This window comes from Balaenoptera ricei, chromosome X, assembly GCF_028023285.1.
Source record: "Balaenoptera ricei isolate mBalRic1 chromosome X, mBalRic1.hap2, whole genome shotgun sequence".
NCBI classification, from domain to species: domain Eukaryota; kingdom Metazoa; phylum Chordata; class Mammalia; order Artiodactyla; family Balaenopteridae; genus Balaenoptera; species Balaenoptera ricei.
This window is the reverse complement of record NC_082660.1, coordinates 2350314-2364890: the sequence shown is the minus strand read 5'-3', so window position 1 is coordinate 2364890 and position 14577 is coordinate 2350314. Positions and strand designations below refer to the sequence as shown.

The 14577-nt window shown below is 45.0% G+C and overlaps 1 protein-coding gene across 1 annotated transcript in view; it reads left to right on the top strand.

Annotated features, from left to right (window-relative positions):
• Positions 1–14577, top strand: part of PRKX (protein kinase cAMP-dependent X-linked catalytic subunit) — an 88928-nt gene that overhangs the window by 60854 nt on the left and 13497 nt on the right. The window contains exons 4-6 of the mRNA XM_059910825.1: positions 1087–1206; positions 8359–8454; positions 13798–13855. Of these exons, the coding sequence (XP_059766808.1) occupies positions 1087–1206; positions 8359–8454; positions 13798–13855 (274 nt within the window). The remainder of the gene's footprint in view (positions 1–1086; positions 1207–8358; positions 8455–13797; positions 13856–14577) is intronic.

Genomic DNA, 14577 nt, shown 5'->3' with positions numbered 1-14577 from the left:
TCTCACATCTATTCTCTTAGCAACTTTCAAATGTACAATACAGTATTATTAACTATATAGTCACCACGCCGTATGTTACAACCCCAGGACTTAATCTTTCAATTTGTACCTTTTTAATCTTTTCACAGGTGAATTTTTGTTAGCAAAATCCTCCATACTGAGATATACAAATAAAGAGAAAATTAGAAAAAATCAGTCTTTATTTTCCACAGGGCATAAAAATTTAGATATTTCAGCAGAAATGTTACAAATTGTAAGTTTTAATTAAACATTGGGGCTTTTTAAAGTATAAATAGAATTCTCTTAAAAGGAGAAGGAGACTGCTTCTCCCATCTGTTGTGAAAATGACAGATCTAAGGCAGCACAGGGAAGGGATGACCCAAAGAAAAAACAACCACCCAGACACTCAGAAATCGCCGCTTTCTACGCTGGGTCCGGCTTGCTGGTTGGAATCTCTTGCTTTCAGCCAGCCGTCCTCTAGGTGGGGCTAAAAGCTAAATTTTTTGCAAGTCTCAACTCCTGGGGAGAAAAGCCTTTCCAAAGGTGTCCGCCCCGTTTAAACCCCAGACATCCCAGAGCCCCTTAACCTGAGGATTTCCAAAAGCCACCACGGATACTAAAGTGACCGCGAACCCACAGAAACAGTTCAGACCTTTTGCAGAGCAGGTGGAAAAGACACTTAGCTGTCGCTTTGTGTTTCCTCTGGGGGGACAGAACCAGCTCATTTATTCACAAAGCAGACATGTGGGTTCCTGAGGGTCCCTCCCTTGAGTCAGTCCTTGAATCCTTTTTCCCATCATGTTATGGGAAAACAGGGACTGGGGGTTTTGCTTTTTCTGAGCAGCGAAGGTAAGCACCGAGAACAAGACACAGCCGTGATAACAGGGCCGTGACTCAGATTCTCTCTTGGTTGCAGAGTGTTGATAAAGGACAAAAGTCAGGGAAGACAAGGTTGCTGTCTTTATCCACGGGGCGAGGGTTTAAGGCATCTTGTTGACCGATTCAGTGACTAACGTTCAGTGCTTCTGAGACGCATGCATTGGCCAAGCACAGCTGAGTTTTGTGGACCCCCTTCTCTGCCCACAGGACGTGGACCCTTTGCGGGACCCCCGAGTACCTGGCCCCCGAAGTCATCCAGAGCAAGGGCCACGGGAGAGCCGTGGATTGGTGGGCCCTCGGCATCCTGATATTTGAGATGCTCTCAGGGTGAGTCGCGTTTCCGTGGAGACGTCTTCAGCGAGTCGCTGCCCCACTCGCTGGCCCTGGGGTGCTCGGCCCGCCCCTAGGATGGGGCACTGGGGGTCGGGGGCAGATTCTCGGGGTCGGGTCGCACGGTAGTTTCCCGCTGCTGGTGACGGTGATACGAACTGACCGTTCGGCTTGATTTCCCAAGAGTAAAAGCGCAGGCTTGAAGGACCAGCAGGGCACAGCTGTCGTGGTCTTTTATCCTGTCTCTTAAGTGTCCCTGTCTCCCAAGAAAATACTGTTCATCTCCCGCACGGACACTCTGGGGTGATTCCCAGAGCTGGGTAACGTACGTGTTGGATCACGCAATTGAGGACGTTATGAACGGAGAGGGTGCCAGAAAGGAAGGAGGGAATGTTCTTCCCTGAAATCCCAGACGTGCCTCGTGGGAGGTTAGGGATCACGTTGCCCCTGGTCCAGATAGCCAGGAGTTGGGCTGTTTCTCAAGGGGTCGGCCTGATTAAATATTGAAGCGTGGCTTCCGCGTGAGACGTGCGGGATGGACACACAAAGCAGGCATCCCCCTCGCAGAAACCGCACCTGGGGATTCCTCCTCGACGTGTGCTGCCTTCTGTCCACACTCCCGCCCCTTCCCTTTGTCCTGCTTTCTTTGGCGGCTGTGCTGTTTGCTGGTGAGTTTTGCAGACACTGAGTTTACTCTGGTTTTAATAAAACCCGGGGCCTGTTCCATGCCTGTCTGATTCCCTGCAGGGCTGGTCCACAGCTTTCGGTTGGAAAGAAAGATGGAAAGAGGCCTTCTCCTGCATTGAGTGTGTGACCAGCCAGGGGGGGAATCTGTGCAAACCTGTCCGTATTCGTCTCTCAGTCATCCATCTCTTCATCATCTATCTGTGATCTGTCTGTCGTTTATATCTAGTTGTCGTCTGTTTATCTGTCATCTGTATCTGTCTGTCGTCTTTGTATATCTTCTCTATTGTATCTGTTATCAGCTCTGTCATCTATTTACATAACATACCTATCTACCCACTCTTGTCACCTGTTTATCATATCATATTTACCTATCATCTAGTTTGTCATTTATATCCATCATCTATCAACCTTTTTGTCTGTCTTACTATCTGTACCTATTTATCTCTAACTGTATATCTGTTGTCTGTCATCTGTATGTCATCTATTCTGTGTATCTGTCATCTATCCTATCATCTACCTATATCGATCTCTAACTCTCTATATATTTATTTTTATCTACCTATCATCTATTTATATCTATCTCTAACTGTATATCTATTAATTTTTAGCTATCTACCTTTCTGTCAATCATAGATCAATATCTATCAATCATAGATCAATATCTGTCAATCATAGATCAATATCTATCAATCATAGATCAATATCTGTCAGTCATAGATCAATATCTGTCTATCAATCATAGATCAATATCCATCAATCATAGATCAATATCTGTCTATCAATCATAGATCAATATCTATCAATCTATCTAATCTTTTCAATTTTCCATTGCTCTTTAGTCAAACACCTCTAGCAAATCCCATAGACCCAAATTTCTTCATATGCACCCTAGCCCAGGAAGTCCTAATCAAAGCAGAACGTTGAAATAAATGGCATGTACGGTCAATCCAGCAAGAAGGTATAGAAATTGTACATCTTTCTGCACCTGTATTTGATCAGCTTCCACACTCAAGCCAGCAGCATATCTTCCTTCCTGTACATTACTGACCACGAGAGGGCAGCCTTGCCCGAGGAGAATTGAATCCCGGTGCCCAGTGATGTTTAGCGGAATGGGGTTCATGTGTCCTCTGTTTTGTCTTTATTGTTAGGATAGACTATAATAGTACAGAATATAATAATGTGGAATATCGTTAAGAAAGACAATGTTGGAATATAATATACTATTAGAACATAGTATTGATAGACTATAATAGAAAATTATTAAAATAGAGTAGGATAAAGTAGGATAGGGTAGAATTAGAATATAATATTAGGATATACTAGAATTATTATGAGGGTTATTATATAAACATAATTATTAGAATTCTAATAATTTAATATGCTGTTTTAATAGTAACTAAGATACTATTAGGATATAATATATTAAAATAATATTCTAATTACTATTGGGATGTAATATATTAAAATATTAGAATATTAGAAAATATTCTATTTCAGTAGAATGTTAGCCATACAGTATTTCTAGTGTTCTCAGAGAATATTAGGAATTCAGTAGAAAATAATGTAATTAGAATCTAGGTCCTATTATTAGAATAATTGGAGATTAATAACCAAAACCCTCTCCTAACCCAGAACACCGTAAGCTGAACTTCGCATTTCATAAAAGGGAACTGTTTGTTCAGTCAGCATAGTTTTGTTTTCCACATTTCCGGTTAGAGGCAGGCTTGTCTGGGTGGTATTTTCAGAGCCATCCGTGCCATCTGTTCCTTCCCCCACTGCGCGCCCGGCTGACCCTGGGCTGTCCCTGAAGTCTGGCCAGCCTCCGCTCTCGCCTGGAGCAGCCCCGAGTGTCCTCATGTCTCCTCCAGCTGCCCCTGCGCCTGCCTGTGACACCTTCCCCTGGCAGCCACTGGAGGGGTCCCTCCCCAGCACCAGCCAGCCGCGTCCTTCTCCCTAGCAGCTCTCGAGGGGAAAGACCCGGAGCCGTCGGTCTGTACAAGATCTGCCCACCCTAGGCGGAGGCCTGGCCCCTTTCCTGGGATCGCAGGCCTTCCCGCTGTCCCTCCAGCACCCCATGAGGCATTGCTGTTCCTCTCTCTGCCAGCCTCCTGAGGGCATCCCCCTGGATGGTCCCTTCTGTTCTGGTCCTCACGATTCAGGCTCACCTGTAACCTGCCCTCAGAGCCCTCCTCCGCAGCTCCCACCCACGCTCTGCCCCAGCACCCCTTTCCGTTCTCTCTGGAGCGCCCAGTGGGTCTGAAACCATCTGGTTCCGTGTGTGAATTGCCCACGAGATCACTGGATGGTGCAAGCTGCTCTTCTCACCCCCTTGAACCCAGACGCCTTTGGTGGCCAGTGGGAGAGAGTTATTACCTAGACGGTGGAGATGGCCTTTTCTTCCAAGTCCCCGTCTCCCGCGTGCTTGTTGGATTTCCATTTTCTGTTTTGGCACCTTTAGCAAGATCAGACTAGACTCTGTCTTGTCTGTTTGCTTATTGCTTTCGTTGGTGGTTGAACTGTTTCATGACGTACAAGAAGTACATTTGTGGGTCCAACCAGCCATGTGATTAGGTATGAGAGCATGTCATAACTGGGGTTTTATTTTCATCGAGTGAGAAATGTTTCGGTTGGATTGAAGAGAGGTGGCCCATTCGTGGGCTTTCCCAGGAGCACCAGCTCAGCCCTGATGTCTTTCATCATCTGCTCCTTTCATATCCACCCATGTGGAGAGTTCAGTCCCACACCTGTTTTTCAGGAAGGTGGAACTTGTCTGCATTTGGAGCTGCACCCATGTGGAACGTTAGCTGTGGTGCAGTGGTTCTCAAAACAATTTCGGCCGCAGGACCCTAAAAGTTTTAAATAACCATCTACCCTAAAAGTTACTCCCTTCCTAAAAGTAATGAAAACGCTCCTAAATGTTAGTATCGACCCCAAAGAGCTCTCATTGATGCAGGTTATATCTGTCAACGTTTACCACATTTGAAAATTAAACTGAGATTTTATATATAAGTTTATACGTAAAAGCATATCTTATACATAAGGTGATAAACTAATGGTTGACATAAATCAAATTTTTAATGAAAAAAATAACTATTTCCTAGTATTAAAAATATTTAGAGAAAAGAGTGACGTTGTTTCACATGTTCATTAGTCTCTTTTATGTCCAGCTTAATTGCGGGCCACTGCGTTCTTCCCTTCTCTCACACTCTGTCTGGTGTGATTCGTTGTTTTGGTTGAGGTATATGACGAAAATGCAGCCATATTCAGATTTATAGTTAGAAAAAAGATGTCACAAAGCTCCTGAAAAGGCCTCAAGAAACCCGAGGAGTCCCTGGGACCCCACTTTGAGAATCACGGCTGCCATGCCAAAGGTACTGTGCCCCAGGACTCTCTCTCACGCTACAGTCTGCCCCAGTGTTTCTTGGCCCAATACTTTGTTCTTGCCCCTTTTTCTGAGGAATCAGCACGGGCTCTAGGCGCGCGGGCTCAGTAGTTGTGGCACGTGGGCCCAGTAGTTGTGGCTCACGGGCTCAGTAGTTGTGGTGCACGGGCTTCAGTAGTTGTGGCACGCAGGCTCAGTAGTTGTGGCTCGCGGGCTCTAGAACACAGGCTCCGTAGTTGTGGTGCACGGGCTTCGTTGCTCCGTGGCATGAGGGATCTTCCCGGACCAGGGCTCGAACCCGTGTCCCCTACATTGGCAGGTGGATTCTTAACCACTGTGCCACAAGGGAAGTCCAAAGCATGGAGTCTTAAGCACTGGACCACTGGGGACGTCCCAGGACCATCATTTTGTAACAGGGGTCTCTGGGGGTCTGATGAAGAACACGAGGTCACAACAACGATGGCGCCTGTTTCTGGACAATCCACTTTTTTTACTGGAAGATTTAGGTAGGTCGAAGGTATCTATAAAAAGGATCACAGGTAGATGATGGAGAAAATGGCAAAATTGGCATGCATTTTTCCGACGAAATTCTGGAGCCTGCCTTCATGGGGAAGAGCAGGCTGTCCTTCATGACTACGTCTCACCATGGACGATGTGAAGGTGCATATGACGCCCACTTCTGTATGATGGGCACCCGTTTATTAAGAATTGGAAGGATTCTGTTGGATTAAAGACAGATTTGAGGGCACTTTCTTTGGCTGCTTTCCACACGCCGACTTCTCCGATAGGCCTTCTCCGTGCTTTGTCCTTCAGGCAAGATCTGTCAGTGCTCACTTATTATTGTTTTTTCCGCTCGTTAAACTACTGCTAACATACCTTTCCCATGATAGTGTCGTGTAATGCCAGCTACTCCAGAGTACTGCGTGTCATATTCTCCATGAACGTGGGTAGGTATGTATGACACATTTTCCCCTGGTCCCGTTTCTGAATGTGTATCTGTTTCCCCCAGTGAAATCATACAGCTGGATGTGCTCAGACAGGGCCACCACCCAAGACGGGAATATGACTCCCCCAGCCATTGTTAGCGGAAACTCCTGACGCACGCGAAGGGCTAGCTTGGGATTTATGAGCTTCAAGGCGTTCACGGTTGGCGAGGGTTGGGTGTCTCCCGGCCTGGCTAGTTTCTCAATCCGTGGAAGCTGGTCACTCTGGAAGCACAACTGGCCAGAGTAGTTGTAGTTATGAGACCATAACAGCCAGTGACCCCAAGAGGTACAGCTGTGGTCTTACGGACTCTGTGCTCCTATTCACGCCCAAGTGTAAAGCTGAGGAACGAAAGTATCACATAAGGAAAAAAGGCTATTTTATGCTGCACGCAGCTGCATTTCTACATTTATTTAGAATATTCAATTTTTCTGAGGAACCTACCTCTTTTCCTTCCACTTTCCCATTCATTTCTATTTTTGTACTTCATATTTCTGTTCTTTATTTTTTAAATATTTTTCGACTCTCTCTTGTCTGTAATATATTTGTGTATTGGTTTCCTGGGGCGGCCATAACAAATTTCCACAAACTTGGGCATTTAAAACAGGAATTCATCCTCTTCCCGGTCCTGGAGACCAGATGTCTGAGGTCGAGGTGTCCCAGGGCCGCGCTCCCTCCAGAGGCTCCAGGGGAGGGTCCTTCCCGCCTCTTCCAGCTTCTGGGGGCTCCGGGCGTCCCTGGGCTTGTGGCCGCCTCCCTCCCGTCTCTGCCTTCATCTTCACAGGGCTTCTCCTCTGTGTCTGTGTCTCTCCTCTTCTGTGTCTTAGATGGACCCTATCATTGGATGTAGGGCCACCCTCATCCAGGAGGACCTCATCTCAGACCCTTCACTTCATCACATCTGCAAAAACTCTGTTTCCGTATAAGGTTCCATTTAAGGTCGTCGGGTTGAGGACGTGGATGTAACTTTGGAGGCCACCATTCCACCCACGATACACTGTTTCTCTTTAAAAAAAACATGAGGAGTTGATTTGGAATCAACACGAGAATTATTTTTGATCATTGAGATTTGCCATCATCAATCAGACCATCATTTGAAAACTGCCCTTTATATTTCCATTGCTTATTCTACGGAATTAGAAGACCTCCTTCTAAAGAAACTAAATAGAGGTTATGCTTTTGAGTTGAAGGTCTTTGCCTTGAGCACTCTGAGGAAATATCAAAAGTATACCTTGTGCCCAGGGACATGTGGCTATCTAGTATATATTTAGTGGTTTACTTCTAGAGTTTCTTGGATTTTTCTTGGTCTTGGCAGTTGTAAGTGTATTTCTTCTTTAGCTTCTGTCACGTTTTTTTGTTTTTCTATTTCCAGATATTAGAAAGGATAGGTCTGTTAGTTTCTGTAACTGGACTATAGTCTTTAATTGTGGTAACATTGCTGCAGATGATACGTAAGTGTATGGCATGCCCGTGTGCCAGTACAACTTTATTGGCAAAAAGAGGCTGTGGGCCATCATTGGCCAACCCCTAGTGTAGATCTTTGTGCCTAAAATCGCGAACTGGAAACCAGCTTTGCTGTCACTCACCTCCCAAAGTAGGATGGAGGTGAATTCATCGACTATGGAGATTCACATATTGGCTTCTATAAAGTTATGAAGTACTTGAGCCAAAAAAATATGATACAGTGTAACCTATCCTCTTACATTTGGCCTGTGTACACTTATTGAACACCTACTGTGTGCTACACACTCCCGTATGCAGGAAGGATACAAAGAGGTCCACTCACGGTCCAGTTGGGGAGACATTTTTAATGGTACCCTAGTGACCTCATAGTTGGTCAGATGGCCTCACGGTCATTGCCTTTTCTTTGCTGGCCCATCCTCTGTACTTGGGCTGCAGTGCTTCACGCTTGGCCTCTTGGAACCATCTCTTCGAAGCTGGTCTCGAGCCATCCATGGACTCCAGGGTGGGAGGAAAGAGCTGCCGTGAAATAAATTCTGTTCTGCCCGGGTCAGGCAGAAAGAGTCATCCTTACAAAGCAGGGATGTTTTCCACACTTGCTCGCCACTAAAAATAGATGTTTATGTTTCTAACAGGTTTCCTCCGTTTTTTGATGACAACGCATTTGGCATTTACCAAAAAATTCTTGCAGGCAAGATAGATTTCCCCAGACATTTGGACTTCAGTGTCAAGTAAGTAAACCGTTTCCCTCCTCATCGGGTGTGTTTATTTTTAAAGCATCTAAGAAACCCCAGTTATGGCATCTGCCGAGCCGGGTACCATCCTGTGTTATTCTCTGTGCTGGGCTGAAGCTGTTTTGACCGGTCAGTTTTTCCACCAAAAGGGAAAAGGTTTTCATGGCTCTGCTGGGATGACACTTCACCTTTTAATGACTCTCAGCCCTATTTTATACCGTTTGAAATAAATGACACTTACAATTAGCAAATAAAGGCATTTGTTATCATATTTAATAAGAGAGCCGTTCTGTTATTTGACATGAAGGGTGTCCTTCCTCCCAGCTAGTGTTGCGGTTGGCACAAGTGTTGATTGCTTTAGCAGAGTTTATCTTTTCTCTCCTGCTTAAATTATTTTCATTCTTAAAGTCCTTTTTCCTGCTAGAATTTTGAGTTACGCCCTCATTGTTTCAAGAACTTTTGCATTGCTTCAGTGTTAAACTTTGGGTGTGCATTTTTGTGGCAATGGGGGAAAAAACTAAATTTTTTAAAAGATAAGAATGCTTTAGGTTTTCCGACGACCTTGCTCTGTGTGTCAGCTTTTAGCCATTTGCACCATTGTGGGTCCTAATTTCCAGTTGTTTTACCGTATTTCCCAGATACATTGATAGGTGCTCCAAACCCCTCCTGATCCCCAAATGGGGTTAATTGTGTTCAGTTGAGAACTAAACTCCTCTTTTTTGCTACATAATTTTAAAGTAACCTGTGGAAATTAAGTTCAGAGAAAACTTATTTCATGACAGTGATCGGCTCCTGGGGCCACTGGCCGCATCTGGTTTTGTTTCTTAGAGATCAATGTACTTACCTTAAATCGAGATTCTCAGTGTGATTCACGGATGGTGTTCCTCTTGGTTCGTGTGGGCTGGAGCTTGTGTGGTGTTTGACCCACCAGCTAGGTTTTAAAAGATTTTAGCAAGAAAAGGAGGCTCCAGTTAGACATAAATTATCCGGAAGGGGGACTTCTGTGTCATGAATGGTCCGACAGTAAGGTGACAAGGGGAATGCAGCACTCAAAAGTCTATTGCTCTAGAAAGAAATGAAGAAATACGGTCTAGGATTTCTCTCCCAGGCTCCAAATCCCAGCAGTGTTGAGTGACGTTGTTTCGAATGGATGGCAAAACAACTTAAAAATTGAGTTATAGGGGAGGGGTGGGGAGGGATGAGGAAGGGCAGGGGGAGGGTATTAAGAGAAGACAAAATAAAGAGAAAAAAATAAAGTTGAGTTATAGATGTATCAACGATTGACCAATGATTTGATCAGGTTAGCGCTTACTCACACCCATGGGCACTGCTAGTTGATGGCCCCTGTAGACTCCCTGGAATTCTCCTGGGTACACCTGGGGCTTGTAAACACCTGCTGCACGTTGGCGGGACCTGCCCGCGATGGGTATGACTTTGCTGTTGCAGCGGGTGCAAGTGCTCCAAGCAAGATAAGGATGAACTACCTCCTGTGTCCTCGTAGTCTGCTTACTTCTTTTGTAAACTTGTGATGGCAACACAGAAGATCATCAGACTGGATCCCCTTCCTCTTTCAAGGAAGGACTTAAATTCTTCCAGGAGATGTTTCCCCAAGAGAAGGGGGAGATCCATAAATCTTAGGTCATTTATTTGCTTATGTTAATATATGTATTTTCAATGGTTAAAATAGTCAATTTTATTTCTATTTTACCACAATTTTTTTTTATCCATTTTGTTTTATTGAAGTATAGTTGATTCACAATATTGTGTTAGTTTCAAGTGTACAGCAAAGTGATTTGGTTATACATATACACATATATTTATATACATATAAATTCTTTTTCACATTCTTTTCCATTATAGGTTATTACAAGATATTGAATATAATTCCCTATGCTATATAGTAGGTCCTCGTTGTTTATTTTATATATAGTCGTGTGTATCTGCTAATCCCAAACTCCTACTTTATCCCTCCCCCCACCCCCTTTCCCAATAAGTTTGATTTCTGTGTCTGTGAGTGCACAGCATGTAGGATCTTAGTTCCCTGACCAGGGATTGAACTCATGCCCCCTGCATTGGAAGTGCAGAGCCCTCACCACTGGAAGGGAAGTCCCTGTATCATTTTTTAGATTCCACATATAAGTGCTATCATATGGTATTTGTCTTTCTCTTCTGACTGACTTCACTTAGTATGATCATCTCTAGGTCCATCCATGTTACTGCAGAGGGCACAATTTCATTCTTTTTTACGCTCATGTTCATATATTGAGTACGTTTCCAACGTTTTGTGAACAAGAAGATGGTATAGAAGGAGAACAAACCTAAGCATAATCTCCGTCTGGTCTCCTGCCAACTCCCCGTCTTTTTTGCATAGTTTACTTTCAAGAGAGAAGCAGCAGAGGCTGTTCTGGAATTCTTAGGGTTAGGTTTAGGGGTTGGGGTTAGGGTTAGGGATTAGGGTTAGGGTTAGGGTTAGGGGTTGGGGTTAGGGTTAGGGATTAGGGTTAGGGTTAGTCAGGGTTAGGGTGGGTTAGGGTTAGGGTTAGGGGTTAGGGTTAGGGTTAGTTAGGGTTAGGATTAGGGTTAGGGGTTGGGGTTAGGGTTAGGGATTAGGGTTAGGGTTAGTCAGGGTTAGGGTGGGTTAGGGTTAGGGGTTAGGGTTAGGGTTAGTTAGGGTTAGGGTTAGTTAGGGTTAGGGTTAGGGTTAGGGGTTAGGGTTAGGTAGGGTTAGGGTTAGTTAGGGTTAGGGGTTGGGGTTAGGGTTAGGGGTTAGGGTTAGGGTTAGTTAGGGTTAGGGTTAGTTAGGGTTAGGGTTAGTTAGGGTTAGGGTTAGGGGTTGGGGTTAGGGTTAGGGTTAGTTAGGGTTAGTTAGGGTTAGGGGTTGGGGTTAGGGCTCACGCAGGCAGCTCCAGGCACTTCCTCTCACATCCCCAATGAGGGGGCTCAGCAAGGGCAGGAACCTGGTACCCTTTGCTGCCCTTGATGATGGCAGATCGTAGTTGAGTAAAATTTTACTTCTTCACGGTTTTGCCTAGATCTTCATAAGTTGGCTGAGAAGCAGAACCGTTAGGAGTCATTTCTTACCCGAATGACTGTCACCAGGTGACCCTGAGGGTAGAATTTTGACTGAAGTTTTTCAGGTCCTTTGTGGGTTCCTACAACCTCGGCATTGGACCGTGTCAGCCTGTTGGCCTGGGCAAACGTCTCCTTGGATGAAGCTTAAGATTCCTTGCAGTATATATAATTGAAAAGGAAGTAAAAGCTTTGGGGCTTGGTGCCAACTTGGTATAGAACTCATATATATTTACAAGTGTTTCTCTGTGTCTGAAAGTGGTCAAGGAGAAGCCAGCTGTCACCCGGGGAGTCAGTAGGATTCAGAATTTCAGCCTCGGTGAATCAAGGGCTTGCCAGTGGACTCACAGCCATTCCAGGATGGACGTGCCCACCTGTCACGTCTTGGATGCTTGCAGAGTTCCTACGTGGCTTTGCCATATCGGGTGGCCCCTTTTCCTTTGCACCTTTTGCCTTCAGGATCGAGCTGTTTTGCAAAGATCTAATTTTATATATTATATAAGTCTTTGATTTTCTTGTAATCCTGGGACAGGCAGCTTTAAGGATATGCACTCATAGGGCTGAGGGTGCTGTAAGTAATAGGGAAAAAGAAGAAAAAACACATGGATTTGGGGATGTTTTGGGAGTGTGGTGTTTGGTGACCTTGCTTTTTTTGGTTTGTTTCTTTGGTATGTCAAAATAATGAAGGGGAAACTCACTAAGTACGGGAAAGGTACCTTAATTTCTCAGCGCTCTTTTATCCCTCTGCCTTGCGCAAGAGTAAATTTCCTCTGTTTTCGATGGACACATCAAAATCCTAGCCTTAAGGCTAAATCCTAGCCTTAGGTGAACCAGTGTTCTCGGGTTTTCTCTTTGAGTTGGATTTGGGAAAGCGTCTAGAAGGACTCCAGTTCTACTTAAGGATGCACAGTGTTGGGAAACTCTGTGTTACAGTTATGCCTTGACGGAGTTTGACATCAGTAGGAACCTGGGAGATTTCACAGTCCAGATGTGAGGAGCCCTGGGTCCCTCATATTTATCACCTGACACACCTGAGCCTCCTTAGCTGGTCACAGCGCCCAGGGCGTAGCTGGAGCCTGGGTTTGTGCTGCTCACCCCAGGGCATCTTTGGATTCAGGAAAGCTGAGATGCTTAAAGCTGAGTCGGGGGTTTTTGATTGTCCTGGAAAACATCCTTATATGCTTGAAGTCCCTGGATATTATTATACACAGCATACTCAGCGTATTAGATACTTAAACACACACATTATACTTTTTACTTCCTTAACTGTTACTCTGAGAACTAGCCCATCTTCTGGAAGTCTTGAAAACCATCTCCAGTTTCCCATCATAATTGACCGTCCTGCTGTATTCTGATACTGTCTGCTATTTATTTATTTATTTTTAAACAAGATTATTTATTTATTTGTTTAACTTATTTTTGGCTGTGTCGGGTCTTAGTTGCGTCACGTGGGATCTTTGTCGAGGCATGCGGGATCTTTTGTTGCAGTGCATGGGGTCTTCGTTGCAGCGTGCAGGCTTCTCTCTAGTTGTGGCGTGCGGGTTTTCTCTTCTCTAGTTGTGGCGTGCAGGGTCCAGGGTGTGTGGGCTCTGTAGCTGTAGCGCGCGGCTTCCAAAGCACGTAGCCTCTCTAGTTGAGGCGTGTGAGCTCGGTAGTTGTGGCACGCAGGCTTAGTTGCTCCGCAGCACGTGGGATCTTAGTTCCCTGACCAGGGATCAAACCCGTGTCCCCTGCATTGGAAGGTGGATTCTTTACCACTGGACCACCAGGGAAGTCCCCCATCTGCTATTTAGAAGGAGGATCTAAGTGAACCAGCACACACGAAAGGGATCCAATAAGTTTACATGCTTACAGGAAGGCAGGGATGGCCAGACAAGAATCCCACAGGTAAGCAGACCCACAGGGCAAAGCGAGACCATCGATTTTGGTAAAAGCACATGTTGTGTAGTCGCCATATATTTGAAATGAAGCCTCACCATCCCCAGGGCAGGCACATTTTCTCTTGCTGCTGGTCACGTTCAATTGCTATTCTTCTCTACGGTATTTAATCAACCTCTTCCCCTCAGCTAGGTCCCTCTCGCAACTCTGCGTCGCAGAAATTATTTAGGAACGCATAATGGTTAGAAAGAAGCGTTAGAAAGCGTTCAGCCAGTGTGAACCATTGCTCCAGTGTCCACATTGTACGGTCTGGATTTTATTGCTGTTGACCTGCTGTGTTTGCATGGGTCCGTATCAACATGTCTTGTGTTTTTGTCTCCTCCTCCCAAACAGAGACCTCATTAAGAAATTGCTTGTTGTCGACAGAACAAGGAGATTGGGAAACATGAAGGTGAGTGTTTCCGTCCGTATACATTAAGTGGTATTCGTTATAAGTGCCTGTCATTTGACTTCACACACTTCAACAAAGGCAGAACGTTCATACTCAGTCATTGGTCAAATTCCAAATCTGGGTTTCTGGGGCATGCAGAATCAAACTGGGTCTACACCCCATCTCCTTGTCTCTCCAAAGGAGCCATTGACTCAACAGTGATCTATAGGTTACGGATCATGACTTTATTTACTTTTATATTTTTAAACAACATTATCGAAGTCTAATTCACATACCATCCAGTTTACCCGTTTAAAGTGGACAGTCCGATGGCTTGTAATGTATTTGCAAAATTGTGCAACCATCACCGCAGTTTTAAAGACCATGCTCATCCCTTCCAAAAGAAACCCATATCCTGTAGCTATCACCTCTCCATCCTTCTATCCCTCCTGGAGGTAGGCAACCACTGGGCTACTTTCTGTCTCTATAGATTGTCCCATTCTGAGCTTTCATGAAAATGGAATCATGCAAAGCATGACCTTTTGTGTCTGGCTTCTCTCACTGAGCATTATGTGTTCAGGGTCCATCCACGTGGTAGCCTGTGTCAGAGCTTCACTCCTTTTCATGGCTGAGTCATTTTCCACTGTGTGGATGGCCCCCATGCTGTTTGTTCATCCATCCATCCATCCATCCATCCATCCATCCATCCATCCATCCACCCATCCATCCATCCATCCATCCAT